Raw genomic sequence first — 18,798 nt, 5'->3', positions numbered from 1 at the left:
AAAAACATTACTGACTTTTCCCATCCAATCTCTATTTGCTTCGAATGAACTAGAAAAGTGATTCCAATCTCCATGTTTTATGCCTGAGAGGAAATATATGCAAACCAACAAAGCAAGTATGCATGGCATGGTGGAAACTACCACGTGCCAACTGGACAATCTGTTTTAAACTGAACTGGGAATTCAAACAACATACTCGAAGCCAGTAAGCAACAGATGATATGCCAAGTATAATCTGGGAGTGTGGACACTAGAAATCAGAAGTTCTAGTCCTGTCTAGCACAGGGCCCATAGTGGGCTTGGGTGACATCATTACCAAGCACAGACCTAGTTGCAAGTAAGCAAGGGTCACTGTTGCTGATTTTTTAAAAAGGGTCTGTAGATCTAGGAAGAAATTTAAACCATAAGCAGGAAACAAGGTTTTGGAATTAAAAGATCTGGGTTGAAGCTATAGTTCGACTATATATTAGCTGAGGAATACCGAACAAGTCATTTAACTCCTCGGTGCCTCGACTTCCTCAATTATAAAACAGAGATATTAATAATCACAATTATTTAAAGGGCAGGAGATCCAAATGCAATATGAAAATGCTGTGTCATTTTCACCTCACTCACTTTGCCTCTCTTATACAGGAGTTAGCCTTTCATCAGAAGGTAAAACCAAAAACAAAAAAAAAAAGGAATGGAAAAACTGGTCTTGACATAGGTAATAGTTCTTAAACCCAGATGCTCATCAAAGTCACCTGCGGAGTTTATTAAAAAATAAACTGTGTTCCATACCTACGGAATCAGAACTTCTATGACTACAAAGGGGGCAAATGCGGCACCTCCACTGAGATCTCGAAAATAGAAGCCTGGCTATTGGCTTCTCTATAAAGTTCATTCTAATGTTTATTCTGTTTTTCATTTTTTTCTCCATTCATTGTTCAAGCAGTTCAGGAGTTTTTAAGATACATTACCTTAAACGTTTATTTAATTGCAATGTATTTTCAGAGACACGGCAAGAGATAACAAGTTGGGTTCAAAGTTCCAGTAAAATTAATATGTTCACTTACTGCTTTGTCAATTCAGCTACAATCATTAATTTCAGCAATTGCAGAAGTTAATTTGATGCTCACAGGACTCCATATGTTTCCTTTTAAAGACAATTACCAGCTCAAAAAAACATTCGCTGAATGAGTGACTGCACAGTAGAGGGCCTAATAGTGACAGATCAAATTTGGCCCAGTTGTTTTTGTAAATAAAATTTCACATCCATTTGTTTACATGTTGTTTGTTGCTATTTTTGTGCTGTATCGGGAGAGAGGAGTAGCTCCCACAGAGATTGTACGGCTCGCAAAGCCTAAAATATTTACTATCTGGCCCTTAACAGGAAAAGTTGGTGAGCTCTGCTATAGAGTCCAAGGGCAGGTTGTTTGTTGAAGGCCTGCAGAGTTAAGTACTTCATCTATATTCCACAAATCTTGTTTGGGAAACCATTTAGTATTTCTCTTCTCCCTAAGTTTATGTAGAATTGAGCTATCTAGATTTCTCTGTGATCAGCTACCTGCTGCACTGATACGAAGTATAGTCTGAGACTCTCTAAATAAAACTATTCTTGAAAATAAACTGGTCACAGCCTCCTTAACAACGTCCTTTAACTTAATCAACTAACCAGATGAGACTGTACAGATTAACTTTTAGGCACTCAGCCCCCTGTGCCTTACTATGGTAAAAGATCTACCCATTCTTAGGTAGATCTTAGGTAGATGTAATTTTTCTGTTACATTCCATTTTTAACTGACTCATTGGTCTTGTTTTTTAAGTCTCTTTCTTTAATTTTTATATGAGAATAGGGCTCTCCAGTGTAAGAGTAAATCCTGTCATTTTAACATCATTATAAAGTTCGATATTTTCACCCACCCAAACCAAACACTTCATCACTAAAGTAAAAAGAAACCCATAAACTAGAAAATGAAAGAGTAAGAGAATCATTATCCTCTTATCCCTAATGTTCTGACGTATTTCTTTTGCTGTGAATTCATTAGGAAGGTGGGTCTCTATTTTATTCTATTTTCATCAGGATGAAACTACAGCATAAATTTGAAAGTTGTTAAAATAGGATAGGTATAGATATATACTCTAAAAGACTGAAAACAGAGAATCAAACAGATTTACACCAGTGTTCATAGTAGTATTATTTGTAACAGTCATAAGGTGGAAACAACCCAAGTGTATATCAGCAGATGAACGGATAACAAAATGTGGGGGCAGGGGGTGTGTGTGCATGTGTGTGTACATACAGGATTATTTAACCATAAAAAGGGATGGTATTCTGATACATGCTACAATGTAGATGAACATTGAAAATTTGCTAAGTGAAATAAGCCAGACACAAAAGGACATATATTGTATGATTCCATTTACATGAGATAACTGGAATAAGCAAATTCAGAGAGAACAGAAAAGAGGTTACCATGGGCTTAAAGAGGGAGCAATGCAGCGGTACTCCTTAATGGATACATGAGTTTCTTTGGGCTGATGAAAAAGTTCTGGAAATCGACTGTGGTGATGGTTACACAACATTGTGAATGTACTTAATGTCACTGAACTGTACACTTAGAAATGGTTAAAATGGTTAATTTTGTTACACATATTTTACCACAATAAATGTGAAAAATCTTATAAGTTTTTTCCAAAATAATAGGATAGGCATGGTCCCTCTTACCCAACTCAACTATGTACCTAAGCAAGTTCCAAAAATGCATGACGATATGAATAAAGGACACTACCAAAGAATTTAAGTTATGAGAAGCTAAATCAAAACTCAATTTCCTTAAAAGTAACCTATAACTAGATATGATTAACAAATAATAATACTGAATGCTATTTGTACAGCAATTTCTTTGTGCCAAAAAAATATGGTCTTTAGCATAAACCAAATAGGCATAAAAGAAAAAAATCATAATGTAGCAGCAACAAGATTAGGGTCAGTCAAGAGAAGGCACTGATATCATTTAGGAGCTGCGAGCTATAACGAAACTTTTTCTAATGATATTAGCCCAGTGATGGATGGATCCTTCTAAGTTGCTTAAGCTGATTCTGTTTGTATCGCTCATTTTACCCTCTATCCCATCCTGCCACACGTTAGCTTTTTTTCATGAGTCACTTGACTCTTCAACTAAACAGTAAATTCTATGTGCTGGGACTCTTTCTCCCCACGAACTCTACCAACCCTGAGCACTGAGTTGGCAGGTGCGGGGCAAAGTATTATAACCCGTAAGTGCAACTTCTCTTCACCTAGTCTACCCAGTAGGTAGTCACGGCCTCGAGTATCACAAGAGCCAAATGGCCCAACGTTTTGGGCCCCAGGCCTGACCCTCTGTCCGCCGCTGACCTGGGCTTCCCGCCGGGGATGGAGCACTTCCGAGCTGCCCCCGACAGTGCCCGCGGAAAGACTCGGCCTCCACAGACAGGTGCCCAAGGCCTCAGCTCGGCAGGCCGGCCTCACCCGGCCCGGCTTCGCCCCGCCCGTTCCCCGACGCGGCCCTCACTTGTGCGTCTGCTGGTACAGCGGCTCCATGTCGCCGACCCCGCAGGTCCGGTCCGGCTTCCACAGACCACGTACTCACAATCCCCTTCAGACTTCCGGCTTCCGGCTTCCGGTCTTAGGACCCGCCCTCCCTTACTGGCTAGGGCCACCCCTACGCACGCCTGACTGGTGGTGGTTACGAGAGAAGGAAGGGAATCAAGAAAAGAGGCCGGGAAAAAAAGGTTAGGTGTAGTCAGAGGTTCGACCTCAGATGGAGGACAAGGAGGTACAGGTTTTGGCGAGAGTCTGTCTTCAGCATTGAATCAGGCACTCGCAAGGGCAGTTGCAGAGTACTGACGTGAGGTCCTCAGAGCAGGGTTGGAAGCTAATGGGTGGATACTTGCTTGTGCATGCTAGAGGAAAGCTAGGAGGGTTCCTTCTTGGCTTCGCATTAAACTGTTTAATTGTGGGTCTGGAGATTTCGCCTTTCACTGGAGTCTCTGGCACAAGCTTCCATCAAAAATTTGCTCATTTGCCCCACCCACCCCGTTTATCCCTCCAGTAAATCCATGTTGAATGAGTGATTACTATGTGTCAAATATGCTAGGGGGGCGGGAGGTGGAGGGGTAGGGACTGGGGATCAGGTTCCTCTTGCCTTTAAAGAGGTCCAGGAAAGCAAATAAAATACGTATACAAATTAATGTCTACAGGTAGTAAGTTCAAAGATACTGAGCCAAGCTGGGGTCAGCTTTGGTAGGAGATTCAGGGAGGACAATGTAGGAGGCGGCATTTGAGTTAGGACTTGAAGAATTTGGACACTTTGGCTTCTCCACATAGGCTTAACCCATTTCCATTCTCCCAGGCTTATCTGCAGTTCCTCCCAAGGGAGGAGACGTTCCTCTTCCTTTGACAAGTTGATGCTACTATTTTCCTATATCCTGGATCCCACCCAGTGCCCCAAGAGACTGTCCACCCATATACATTCTTTCCCTGACATTATTTTTCCATGTATTCTAATATTTATTTATTAATGAACACCTATTATAAGGCACAGATATTAGGGGTAGGAATACAAGAAAGACATAGCCCTCAAATCTCTCATCTCTTATAGTATGTTGTGAGGGCTAATCATGCTCTCCAGCTATATTATCAGGTATATTAAGTGCTATGATTGATACCAAGGACCATTTCCCTAGAGAAGAGCAAGAAGTGTCATAGACTAAAAAACAATAATAGGGCCTTCAAGAATCAATAGAGTTTTAACAGTGTCTTGCACACACTACCACTCTGTAAATGTTTATTGTTTTGGCCTGGTGGAGATGAAGGGGAGGAGATTTAAGGCTGAGAGGATAGCCTGAGCAAAGGGAAATAGAGGAAAGAACATGGATCTTCTATGGCTGGGTTTAGAGTGCTTGGGGCAATAATAGAATTAGAAGGAACATTGGAGCCAGATCTTGGGAGATCTTAAATATTATGCTTAGATTTTGTCTATAGATTTTTATTCTATAGGTAGTTGGAAGCTATCCAAAGTTGGATAGAAATTTAAATTTTTCTCAAAGAATGTTTACGCCTATATCTTATTCTTTAACCCTCACAGCATTTCTGTGAGACGAGTAAAGCAGATAAATTAAAATCCAGAGGACCTCCTCCCTGCCTCTCAGTGCTTAGGCCTTTATGTGTGTTTAAGCCTTCCTCTGCAAAGAAGAAAATTCTCTCTCTCCATCATGCTGCTATCTTCTATCCCATCTTGCTAACTTCTATCTCATTTTTTCTTATGTCTAAACCACTCGGTCAAACAATTGATTTACATTGCTGACATTTTCTATGGGTGACCTGCCTTCCAACTTCTCCTTTCTGCTTCTAGAACTGTTTTCTAGGCTTACCAGAGTTCATTGGACTTAGTCCACTGGTCTCTTTTCACGAATCGTCTTACATATACTCACTGAACTCATACTATGTATGAAGTATAATGCAAGGGCTGGAGTACAAAGATGAGTAAGACACCAAGTTGCCATAGAAAGTTATTTAATATACTGTGAGGGAAAGATCTACACAGATAATTAGAATACTATGTGGTGAGTGTGGGGTAGAGGTAATGGCAAGTTTTACCTAGAGTGTGCAGGGAAATATAAATAATTATTTACTGTTCAGAATTTTGTAGTGCAAATGTACAATAATATATCTTCCAACCATGTCTTCTTGAATATTTTAGACCTTAACACTACATTCCTAGAATTGATCTCTTTCAGCATTGACTACACCTCTGCTTTCCACCCCTGAAACTAGCTGGTGGAAGGGAAGGAGTGGATAGGCTAGGTGGAGCAAAAGAAGTCACATTCATGCAAGAAATATCTGGTCCTTACCTGGACCAGTTTAAGACTGACCTAGTGGCTCATAAGGTCACTACATTGATCAGAAAAAAGAAAGGACGTTGATTTTAAAAGTCAGTTTGCATTACAGAGCAATGATCTCTAGTGGAGAAGAGAGGCCTGGCCACCTCTGGAGGACTGCCTGACACGTGGTGCAAAGCCTGTGGAGGGACAGAATGACTATCTTTACCAAGTGGAAGTGGGGAGCCCCATACAGGGCAAAAGATGCTGCCAACCCTACTATTCTGGTGTGCTGTAGAGTGGAGGCAGCTCTCTAGTGAGAACACAGGCTGACAAGAGCCCTGATGTGGCCCCACAGAGGTAGCCTAACTCCAAATGTCAGTAGTACACTATCAGTAGCTCAGAGTCCTGAACTCATCCTTTATCCAGTGTGAAGGGAAATCACCCCCAAATCAGCAAGTCAGTACCATTCTGGTGGCCTGAACTTGTGCAATGCCACAAAAGAAATACTGTGCTAGCCAATAGAAGCAATTTGCTTGCTAGCTTGCCCAGGACAACCCATAGGCATGAGCCCTGACGCTTTTCAGGGCATCTAGTCAACCCCATGAATGGGGTGGAAAGTACCCTGAAGAGGAGAAACAGACTGGAACAATCCCAACCACTGAAAGGGTGTAATCAACACTGAAATTCAGTGTTCAGGCCTAAAGGAGTTAAGAGAAGACATGGTTGGAAAGTTACATTATTATACATTTGCACTACAAAATTCTGAATAGTGAATTATTCAAATTTCCCTGCATACTCTAGGCAAAAGTTGAAAAATAGCACTCCAAAGTGTGAGGCCCCTGAAGCTCAGGACCCAGGCCAGAGACTCTGCTTGCCGAGGTCTTGGAACAATATTGTATGGCAAAATAAAGATGGTCTTATTCTTTGCTACTGCTCCCATTAGAGGCAGAGTCTAATTCCATTCTCTTTGAATCTGAGCTGGTCTTAGTGACTTGCTTGACCAATAGAATGTGGCAAAAGTAAAATTATGAGATTTCCAAGGCCAGGTCATAAGAAGCTTTGCAGCTTTTACTCAGCCTCTTGAAGCACGCCCTCTTGTAGCCTGAGTTCACCTTGGAGGAAGTTTGACCACCCAAAAGTCATCATGCTGGACAGGACATGTCTGTAGGTGCTCCAGTCAACATTCCCAGCTGAGCCGTCTTCCAGCCAAGGCACTGGAAATGTAAGTGAAGATATCTTGTATTTTCTGTACTAGTCTATCCACCTGTGAAATCTCACCAAGTGATCTCTACAGACTCCATATGGAAGAGAAAAATTGCCCAGCTGAGCCTTTGCCTGACCTTAAAATGTTTATCATCTAGTTGGGGAGATAGAGTTCAGGGGTTATGAAAAGGTAACAGTGCAAGACAATGTATAAATATGTAATATGTAATAAAGATAATTAAGTTCTGTCAGAATGCAGAAAAGGAAGAAATCCCTTTGAATTAGATGATAAAGGGAAACTTTCTAGAAGAGATGGGATTTCAGTTGGACCTTAAAACACAAGAAGGATTAAGACATATGGAGAAGCAGGCACAAGGCATTTCTGGCAAGCAGAGAGGTAAAGTTGGAAGGCTGTAGATAGTCTCAGGAGCCAGTCTGTGTGGTTTCTCTAGGATAGAGCAGAGGGTTTCTGCTGTAGAGAAAGACGAAGCTGGAATGGTGAAGCAGAGTCTTGCCTCTGTCTTGTGGCCTTGGAGACTGTCTAGAGGGCTTTGAGCCTTGGGTAATGGAATCAAAAATATTTCAGGGAAATCACTAAGTTGACTTCATGCTCTCACCTTTTATTTGAACTTCAAGAGGTGCCCCCACAGTTCTACAGTTCTGGGATTTGACGAACCAATCTGTAGTCAGCCTGTTTGTTCCTTTCATAGTCTGATAAACTTGAAACATATGCCTCTGAAGCATTTTTTGGTCTGTCCAATTTGATGAAACAATTCTTATCTCTGAAACTACGTTAATCTGTTGTCTCTCTGGCCAACTCTATCAAATTGAATAGTATAATTCTGTTATCCCTTCTACCAAACCATCAGTGCTCCCTGTACTCTGTCTGCCCTGGGCTCTGCCCCCTCCCAGTGCACCTTCTTTTCCTGTTTCCTCCTGTCCCCCACCCCTTGGCCCTATTGTCTATCCCACCTGTGCCAAAGCTCGTGCGCCACCTCACATAATTGGTGCCAGCTGTGAATGTCTCACTTCCTCTACTAAACTGTGAGAGCTTGTTGAAAGGCCCTCATCATTCCTCAGCCACTCCCTTCCCTTTCCAATTATCCTCTTCAGTGTTGCCCAAAAGATCTGTCTAACACAGAGATTTGATGTCGTATATACGTCAAGCCTTTTGATAGCTCCCTGGTGCCTACAGAACACAGTAGGAAACACACTTGGCAGTCAGAGCCCTCCTTACTGGCCACATCCCTGGCCATTTCCCCCATCCTAAACTAGAGCAGTTGCAGCTCTTCTCACAAGGGCCTTAGTGTCCTCTGGCCTTTGCACATACTATTCCCTATTGTTCAAACACCCTCGCCTCTGCCTCAAGCCTGATTAACTCCCACTCATTCAAGTTTCAGCTCTGGTTTCATCTCCCTTGGGGTGTGCTCCTGTTGTCCAGGCTGAGTTGTCATTCGTCCCCCATGCTCTTCTGGCACCTGGTGCTCCCTCTCAGCATTTGTTACAGGTGTCACAATTCTCTGTCCACTAACCTGTATCTTTTTATTCTTGCATTTCTCCAGCATCTGGCTCAGTGACTGTTACAACGTAGGTGCTTGTTAAATATCTGTTGACTTGAAACAGACTCTACTTAGTCAACTCACTCTCCCAAATATTCTACCTGCCTACCATTTCAGAAACCTAGAATTATTTGAAAGTTAACTTTTAGGCAGTTATAGACTGATCAGCAGAGCCATTCTTGCTGAAAGAGTTGTCACTTGAAATCAGAGCAGAGTGCTGAATAAAATGCCTTCTCTTTAAGCACTTTTACGACCATTTCTCATTCTGTGCTCATAACCACCTGGTGGGAGAAAGGACAGGCTTCACGATCCTAGTTTTCTAGACAAGCATGCTAAGTTGCAGAGAAATTAACTTGCTTTCCTAAGCTGACTGTGGGAAAGGGGAACTAAGTCCTGGCTGCAGTCACACACTGCCCTCCAGGTAGCTCCGTATCATCCTGCCTCTTTGACCCAAAGAGGGCCTTGCCACAGATAAGTAGGGTGCCTCTAATGGCTTCTGCTTTGAACAGCAACAAAACCCTAGTCAACCCCCAAAGCCAGAGAAACATAATCTGCCTCTGAGTTTGCTCCCCAAACCCTTCGATTAAAGCTAAGCAGACAGAAAAGATGACATTTCCTAACTCAGAGGCTACAATGAGCTGGGAAAAACAAGCATCTGTAGCCCCTACCAGGACCCACCAGGTGGAGGGGATGTTGCCCCAGGTGCTGTGGGAGGTGGGGAGGGGTCTCCTGGGAAGCTGCCCTCCTCGGAGAGTCCATCAGCAAATTGTCTCATGTAGCCATAACAGCCAGGAGCAAGGTGGGGGAGCAAGGTTTGTCCAAGGAGAGCCAATGTATTGTAAACACGATAAAAGGGGCTGGAAAGCCCCACTTATCACTGACTAATGTGTCCCCAGGTCATGGGGGAGCTGGACCCTCATCAGCAGCCCTGAGAATTTCTGATTAACCCCATCACCTGTGAGTAGGGGCCAGGGCAAAGGTCTGACTCTTCTGCTTGTTACGTGATTCCCATGGTCATTGAGCATTTGTGGGGCTCAGTGCAATTTCTAGGAAGCCCTCTCCCAGGCTGCAGAAATGCCTCTGAGTCCCCTGCTCCCTGGGCCATATGGAGCAGGGTGCGTGTGTGAGCACCCTTGGGAGGAGAAGAGGTCTGAGGAAGGTAGAGGTAGCATGAGGTTGGGAGCAGTTGCAGGGGGAGGGTGGTGGTCTCCTGGTTAATTGTCAGGGAGAAGGAAAGGAGGCCGTGTGTCAAGAAGGAAAGGAGGCGGAGCAATGGGTTGGCTTAATTTAGACTTGAAAGACTGACTGAGAACTCGGTCTCTCTGGGCTCTTAATTCTAATGATCCCATTCATTCCTTACAAAGCCTCTGTGTGCAGATATCTTAATTTATAGACGAGAAAACTGAGGCTCAGAGAGGTTAAGTAAAATGCCCCAAGTTACACAGTGGGTAAGTGGCCCGTTAAGACCTGAACTCAGGCCTTGCTGACTCCCAGCCTAGGCATTTCAGCATCAGTTGGGCCAGATGCACCAGATCAGTGTTTAAGTGTGAAAATTTCTGAGGGATGTTTGGTAAGTGAGTTCTACTTTCCTCTAAATATACTTCACACACACACACACACACACACACACACACACACACACACACACCCACACCCAGGCAGCCTTCCTTGGTTGTCTCTGTCTCTCCCTTTTGGATCCCCATTTCCCTGGACCACTAAGGCCTGGGCTAGTAGGCAGAGTTTAGGATTTGATAACAGAGAGCCTGAATTTGACTTTCTGACTTGGTTCTTTTGGACAAATCAATTAATTCCTCTGAGCCTCAGTTTCTTTATCTGTTAGATGGGGCCAATAATACCCACTTTATGTTTTCACTAGGTTGAAAGAGGATTAAAGGAGAAGGAGAATGAGGGCTTTCCACAGGATTTGAGTGTTAGTTATTGTCACAGTGATTGTCGTGCAACCTCCTGAGTGAGTTTCTTGCCTCCAGTGTTTGTTCCCTGGCCCACCTGCCTCTCCAGGTATATTGCCTTCAGATTCACCTGCCTAAAATACCACCTTATGCATATCTCTTGCTCAGGAACCATCATCCTTTCTACTACTTCCTCAGCCTGGAACTCAGCTTTCCTGGACTGACCCACCTCCCACTCCCAAATCTGGAGTCTCTGCTTGCTTGCCCAACTATGGGCTCAAGTGACGATCCTACTTAGAGTGTCCAAACATACTGTGAGCTTAATATCTGTGGACCTGTGCTGGCTCCTTGAAGTGATCTGTCCCCTCTTGCAAACTGGCTCAGATCCCTCCAGTAGGCTTCCTGACCACCTATCCTGTCACAGCCCCTTCACCCTCTTGTCTTTATACATTCTTTGAACCACAGCATTCACTTCCTGGGAGTGTGGCTTCCATGTACATCTGACTCAAGATAGATCATAAGCTTCTTGAGGACAAAGATCTGCTCTCGTCTTTCAATGAATCTGCTTGACTAACCTAGGCTGGCGAGGCAGTGGGCTAAAGAGAATGTTCCCAGGAATCTCCATCACCGTGTCAGGAGAGGATGCCTTACCCTGCCTTATGAGCCTCTAGAGCAGTGGTATTTTGAGGATCTGGCTTGCTGGAGCGCTCAATATACATCCATGAATTAACTCGAGGCATGGCGGGCCTGTGTGCAGATGGGATTGTTTTTGGCAGGTGGCAACTTTGTGGGACCCAGCAAAAAGTACCAACCTAGAAGCTCTCTGTTCTACAGCCCCATAGGGATTGCCTTGAGAATGCAGGAGCCCCTATGACATCCCCTTTCATCTCTGCGGGTGTTGAGTAATTTCCTTCCATGTCCTTGATAACTGATTAACTGAGAGCCAATCAGCCTGCTCATTTCCCCACAGAAAACTGAGGCCCAATGAGAGGATGTGACCTGCCCACATTAAACAGAGTTCAAAGCGTAGCTCGGACTGGAACTGCATGTTCTGTACTCCAGTCCAGTTCTCAGTTCTCTACCTCACACTGCATCTTGGGTGACACACACATAGCAATGCCCTGCAGAGAGGGATCCTGGAAGAGCAGGAATTGAAAAGTCTCCAAGAAAGAATCTCTAAGCCCTTCTCTAAGGCCACCAAATCTGCCATGCCTTGGAGCATCCTGTTTTTTTCTCTCCTTGAAATGAAGATGCTGTGCCCATGGCCCAAGATACATGGTCTCAAGCTGTGCTGTCCAATATGCTAGCCACTAGTCACACTAGCTGTTGAGCAATTAAAGTTTGGCTAGTGCAAGTCGACTTGGGCTGTAAATGTAAGATACACGCAGGCTTTCAAAAACTTAGTACAAAAATACATAAAAGATTTCAATACTTTTTTACATTGATTCACGTTGAAAAGATGTTATAAAATGAATTTCACCTGTTTCTTTTTCCCTTTTAAATTTTACATCTAGAAATTTAAAATTAAGCGTGGGGCTTACATTTGTAGCTTGTGCTATAGCTCTATGGGACAGCGCTGGTCTAGACTATATTGTTTGGCTCCCCTAAGAGCCTGCAGGCTCCTGAGGGCAGAGAGCTGACCTGGATAGTACTTTTTCCATCCACTCACCCCCTCCCAGCCTGACATCCAGGGCTGGCACATGCTGATGCATAAATTAGGTCCCCAGTTCTCCAGACCAAATAGCCCCTCCATACAAGCTCCTCCTAGGTCCCTCAAATCCAGAGTCTCAGTCTGGAGTATGAGAGCAATCAAGGCAGGCTTTCTGTTGGAGGAGAACGGGGCTTCGGGACTGGGCTGAGGCAAGCCAGGTACCAAGAACACAAAGGTTAAGGAGGAATTTACTCTCGAGTGGTGCGGGCTGACCCTAGGAACTTCACTTGTGGCTCCCCTTGCTCCCAGCCCTGTCAGGCTCCAATAAAGTTCCTTCAGTGGGACCAGGAAGAGGCCTTATCTCCATAGAGGTCTAAGATCTGGACTCATCAGAGTCCCAGGGTGGTCTTAATAGTCCCCGACTCCCACGGTAAAAGCCCCACTCCACACCCACCTAGCCGGCTCTAAATAAGCCAGATCCGCAGCCAGGTCCTCCTTATCCCACTTTCAGTGCCTTCAGGAGACAAGCTGCATTAATGGCGATAATTTTGCAGCTTTGAAAGGGAAGCGCCCAAGACCCTGAGGCGTGGGGCTGGAGGAGCCCTCTGAGGAGAGGGCCAGACAGCAGGCATCCCTCAGAGGCCTCCATCCCGCTGCAGGCCATGGGACCAACATGTCCCAACACTGACAGGCTTCCTTGCACAAGCCAGACCTCACAGAGTGAGGGGGGCGCATGAGGAGGGGCGACAAGGAGGCTCGACAGGAGGGTCGGAGGCTCATCCATCAAGAACCGTCAAACAGCAGGGCCACAGGCCCGCCTGAACGTTTGGCTTTTTAAAGGGGACTTCTGCAGCTCCCCCACCCTCAAAACCTTAGCCTCCTAGAAACAAGCACATTCCATTGGTGGGGGATTAGGGGGTCGGCAACCCAGGCTGGGCCCCCTCCTGCTCACCCACAATGTTGGGACTGAATTCTCTTACACCACCCCCCAACTGGAGCTGTGGTTAGGGGGCCCAGGGCAAGATAGAAATTGGTGGGGCCTTTTTGTCTGCCCCTGCTTTTAAGAAAATAGCATACAATTTGAGAAGCTATCTTTACTATCTTTTCTTTTTTTAAATCAGTAGAGTTGAGTTGCAATGGGAGTCTCCAAAGCCTTATTTATGCCAAGAGTTGGGGCTGGAGAGTGGAAGGGTCCCTCAGCTAAGAGCAGAGGACCAACTGTCCTGCCGACCGAGTCTAACACCTGCATATGGCTCACACTTCTGAAGCACCAAGGGTCAGCTGACCTCAAGTGCCCTGAGTGCTCATGGCCACGGTCAGGCTCTCCTTGCCAGGTGGGAGAAGAGCATGGACTTCTCTTCTCCTCTTTCCTCCCAAGGGAGGCCCAACTGGTGGCCTGAAGTCCTGAGAACAACAGGGCCAAGATTAACCCCAAAGCCTTGGCAGTTATTCATCTAGGCATCAGAAAGACCTGTGTAAATCCTGCCTCAGCCCACTGCTGCCTGTTGGCCTTGGCAGGTTACTTGAATTCTCTGAGCCCCATTTCCTTATTGGCAAGTGCTTCTAGTCTGCTCCTGGTGTAGTGGAAAGCCATCTGGCCTTGCTGTCAGAGAGACCTGGGTTGGGCCAGTGGCTGGCTGTGTATCCTTGGGTAAATCACCTGTCTACTCTGACCTTCATTTTCCTTATGAGATTTTTGCAAGGATTAAATGAAATCATATATTGAAAAGTATCTGGCAGGACATATAGTGGGTACTGCTATCAGATGGAATTTATTCTTCTATCTCCTGCCCTTCCACTTCACAATAGAGCTGGCCTTGGTACCTTCACAATATAGCTCTGATCACCCAAATAGCCCTAATGGCAGTATATCTGTGGCACATTTATATGCTGGTCTCCCAAGTGGTGGGTTCCAGACAGGACCCCATGACAGTGCCTAGTACATGCCCAAGTAATACTCTTATTTTTGTACCTTTGAGTTGCATATTAATTAAGAGCATCAACTCTGCAGCCTGAGTTCAAGTCTGGGCTCTGTCACTGACTGCGTGGGTGCTCTCAGGCCAGCTGCTTAACTTCTCTGTGCCTCAATTTCCTCATTTGTAAGATGGACATAATGATGGCACTTTACTCATATGTTTGTTGTGGGATTTAAATAAGGTGATAGTTACAAAGGACATATGCTACATGCTATGGGAGTGATTTGTTAAATGAAATGTCTTGACCACCTTCCCCACCCACAGAGGCTCACCATCCAACTGCTGGCTCTGGCTCAGGCCTTTGCAGGCCCTGTCCTGTCAATTCAGGGAAGTCCTTGCTGACCTTGTGTCTATTTTCTTATGGGAGAGGGGAGGGGGCAAAGCTGCAGAAGAGGCCCAGGGAAGGCCTTGGCTTGGCCTCTGGTCTTTGCCTCCTGCCCCGCCCATCAGCACTGGTCAGAAACTAGGGTGTGCAGCTCTTTCCCCAGGAGTGGGGGCTGGGCTGGGCTGGGCGAGCTGCTCCTCACAGCTCAGGAAGAGACAAGCAGGGAACGCATTTGTAACCGCCCGTGGTCAGCACAAAGGTGGCTGCAGGAGGAGCTTCCTCTCTAGGAGGAAGGGAGAAGGTCAGCGGCCCACATCCGGCCCTGCCCGTTCCTCCCAGATGCTGTGGAAAGATGTCCTAGCTACTTCGTCATTGCTGGGCGGGTCTTTCCTTCACACTGGGACAGGTCCCTTGGAGGACCCTGGTTCGCAGGGCTGGGCACATATTCATAGGCACACAACCCCGCTTCCCCTACCCTCAAGTCCACATATACACACAGTCCAGGGGCTGTGGGATGAGGCAACCAGTTATTGACTTGGCTGCTTCTTGATATTCTAGTAGGCTGTCCCAGGCTGCAAGGTACAATGGACCAATGGGAATGATGGCTTAACTTCAATGTTCATTGCCGAAGAAGTCAAGGTCATGCATGGGTCAGTCCTTAGACAGGGCCATACATTTCCTTCTCTTCCATAGCCACAGGTGCTACTCCGCACAGGGCTTGCTCTCTCACACATGTGGAATATGTACAAAAGCGATGAGTTTGTGACTTGGCAGGATAAAATTCTATCTTCTTGCTGCTGCACACTCAGGCTCGGGGTGGGTTATTCCAAGTACCATCTTTACATGGGATCTTTGGACTCTGTGATGCAGGCTGTCTGAGAAGGTCACCTCACTAGAGCCACTGTGATTCCCCTTTATCCAAAGTAGAAACGGAGGCTTTGGGACATATGGAGGCCTGTTCTAAGATCCCATAGCTAGTTCCATTGTGGTGGGGGTGGGCGGCTCCTGCTCTGTGTTTTGGGAGGTGGAGGCCCAGGTAGGTGGCTCTGGTAAACAGGAGCACCTTATCTCCAAAGAAGAGGCAGAGCAGGAAACCCTGGGCAAGGGGGCTCTTTCTGAGGTCTTTTCTGGAAATGTCTCGGTTTTTCTGCAGCCCCAGGCAGAACTCAGGCCTGTGTTCATGTGAAAGGTTCATGTAGGGCTCCTGAATTTGGGATTTCATGCCTCTTCAGCCCACTCTGACCTTAATCAAAGATAAAATGAGAGTATTGGAGAAGATACTGAGACGAAGTTTCTGTGAGAGATGGTGAGCTCCACCCACCCACCCATCCATCCCTCCACCCATCCATCTACTCATCCCTCCATCCATCCATCCATCCATCCATCCATCCATCCATCCATCCATCCCTCCCTCCCTCCCTCCATCCATCCACCCCTCCATCCACCCACCCATCCACCCATCCATCTGCTGAAAATCCACAATCAGCCAGCCTTGGTGTTGGGGGCTGGAGATCCAGAGGTGAAGAAGCCATGGTCCTTACCTTCATATTGTTTTCTGGTGAAGGAGACAGCATTGATTAGGATAGAAATACCTGAAATACCTGCTCGAAATGGCTTAAGTAACAAGTAAAACTTATTTCACATAGCAAGAAGGCCAGAAGGAAGAGGCTCTGGGATTGGTCAATTCGGGGACTCAATGCATCATTGAGAACTAAAATTTTTCCTATCTTTCTGCCTGCCAGCTCACATCATGGTGTCAAAATGGCTGCCATGCATTGAAGTATTGCAGGCCAATACTGTAAATAACTGAAGCATAAGAGGAAAATGTTTCTCTTTTTGTTAAAAGAGAGGAGACCTTTCCCAGAAGCCCAAGCAGAACTTACCTTCAACTCTCATTGGCTAGTACTGCATCACCTGCCCATGCTCAAATTAATCTGAAAAGAGAAAAGGGATGATCACACCTGGATTTACCCCTTAACTGGAGGTAGAGATCCCTTCCCTATGGAAGATGGGTATCTCATAAGAACTGAGGTTCTTTTACCTAGAAGAAGGTAGAGCTGACTGCTCGCAGTGTTTGGCAACCAGACCCCAGCATTTTGTGTTTCTTCCCCCATCCCAGGAGCAGCTTGGGAAACCCATCTCTGGCTATGTCAGCCCTCTGTTCTGTCTGTTTGTTTTTCTCTCTAGACTGACTGCTTGGTCACAAACTGCTCCTTGTTTGTTGTTAAAACTTGGCCAAGTGAAAACTTCCTGCCACAGTGTTCTCTATCTCAGTCCTACACACACACACACACACACACACACACACACACACACACACACACACACATCTAGGTGTCCATTGAATTACTCCAAATCCTACATCTGTATGAGGAAAATGTTTGTTCCCATGCATTGCCCCTCCCCAGCACAGACACTTTCCCTCCATCCGTTTCTGACAGGGTTTGCACAAGTAGGCAACTATGAGCCTTCATTTCTGCAGACCCACTTCATAGCCAAAGACTGGGCTTGATCTAAAGCGAAGGAAAAGTTTGATTATTATCTTGTTTGATTCACTTAACTTCATGTGTTCCACGTGGCCCAACCACAAAGAAGATGCCTATGAGGCAGCATTCAGGGAGGGAGGCTGCTTATCTGACTGAGTCCATCGCAGGCACCAGAAGACATCTCAGTAGTAAAATCTTGCTCCATCCAGCCCAGAGACTTCATTACAGCCAATCAGAAAATACGTTACTTATGGGTTTACTTCTTTATCATCTACCTTTCCCCACTAGTATAGAAGCCCATGAGGGCCAGACCCTGGACTGTCTTGGTTCCACTCTATCCTAGAGCACAGAGCTTGACTTGTAGATGGTGTTCAGTAATGAATAAATTAATGATCTCTCCAGCCAAGACCACTTTTCTGGGATGAAATAAAAACGAACAAAGAAGCAAACAAACAAATCTGCTGCAAAAGTGCTAACAGCGATTGGCTACAATTGTAGTTTCCCACCCTGCCATGTCCTGTGATGCTGAACACACAGGAGCAAGTCGACAGGGAGAAATAGGTGGCAGACTCTTTGATAAATGTTTCTTCTCCTTCTCCTTCTCCTTCTCCTTCTCTCCCTCCTTCTCCTTCTCTTCTTCCTTCTCCTTCACCTTCTTCATCCTCTGAGGATGACTGTACTTTAGGGGGCTTGAGAAGTGGAAAAGAATGGGCGGAGATTGTGAAGGAAGCATCTCTATGATGTCGGCATGCTCCAGGCACTGTGCCGTGTGTGTAATATACAGATCACTGTGCATGTCTTACAGGCGAAGACTGAGTCTCATGAAGGTTGAGGGACTTGCTCAAAGTCCCTGAACTAGCAGAGAGTAGAGTTGGGATTATATTCTCTGAGTTGGACTGAAAAGTCCATGCTCTTAACTGCTCCACTAGACCACCTGCCTACCTCCTTATCACTATAAGATTAAATAAGATAATAATCAACTTGCCTAGTGGTTTCCTGGCATTTTTAAATAGCAACTCTATTGGGGTAGAATTCACATGCAATAAAGTTCGCCCTTTAAAAGCATACGATTCAGTGGTTCTTACTATATTTACAGAGTTGTACAACCATTACCACTATCTAATTCCAGAGAGTTTCATCACCTCCCCCAGAATACCCATACCAGTTAGTGATCACTCCCCACTCCTCCTCCCTCTAGTCCTAGGCGACCACTACTCTATTTCTGTCTCTATGGATTTTTCTATTCTGGACATTTTGTCTAAATGAAATCATACAATATGTGGTATTTCGTGACCGGCTTCTTTTACTCAGAATAATGTTTTCTAGGCTCATTCGTGTTGTAGCATGTATCAGTACTTCCTTCCTTTTGATGGTCAAATAACATCCCATCATATGGATAGACCTCATTTGCTTATCCATTCACTCGTTAGTAGACTTTGGTTTGTTTCCACCTTTTCACTATTATGAATAGTGTCGTATAAGCATTCCTGTACAAGTTTTTGTACAGACACATGTTTTGATTCTCTTGGGTAAATACCTAGGAGTGTAATTGCTGAGTCATATGGTAACTCTATGTTTAACATTTTGAGGCAGTGCCAAAGAGTTTTCCATAGCAGCTGCCCCACTCTCTGTTCCCACTGGCAGTGTATGAGAGTTGTAATGCCTGAGAGATGCTGGGTGCTGTCGAAATATCCAATTGTCTGCCTCTCTCAAGGCTGACTCCATTAGAAAAGGATCTTCCTTGAATTTTGAGATTCCACAAGGCAGGAACTCCCAGGACTTTCATTATCGTTCGCTTGTCTCTCCTCACCTGCCTCCTTACTTTCTTCTTGCCCCTTCGCCCT

At 45.3% G+C, this 18,798-nt stretch overlaps 1 protein-coding gene across 3 annotated transcripts in view; it reads right to left on the bottom strand.

The window, feature by feature from the left end:
* Nucleotides 1-3,638, bottom strand: part of GOSR2 (golgi SNAP receptor complex member 2) — an 18,892-nt gene extending 15,254 nt beyond the window's left edge. For 2 of the 3 annotated variants that reach the window (XM_023521543.1, XM_011377098.2), the window contains exon 1: nt 3,534-3,638. In XM_023521543.1, coding sequence (XP_023377311.1) covers nt 3,534-3,562 — 29 coding nt within the window. In that variant the 5' untranslated portion in view covers nt 3,563-3,638. The other variant, XM_011377099.2, reaches the window with a different exon arrangement.
* Between the last annotated feature and the right edge of the window lie 15,160 nt (nt 3,639-18,798).

The sequence above is a fragment of the Pteropus vampyrus genome, unplaced genomic scaffold (genome assembly GCF_000151845.1).
Source record: "Pteropus vampyrus isolate Shadow unplaced genomic scaffold, Pvam_2.0 Scaffold306, whole genome shotgun sequence".
NCBI classification, from domain to species: domain Eukaryota; kingdom Metazoa; phylum Chordata; class Mammalia; order Chiroptera; family Pteropodidae; genus Pteropus; species Pteropus vampyrus.
Note: the sequence above shows the minus strand (reverse complement) of the source record. Positions and strands in the feature narration are given on the sequence as shown.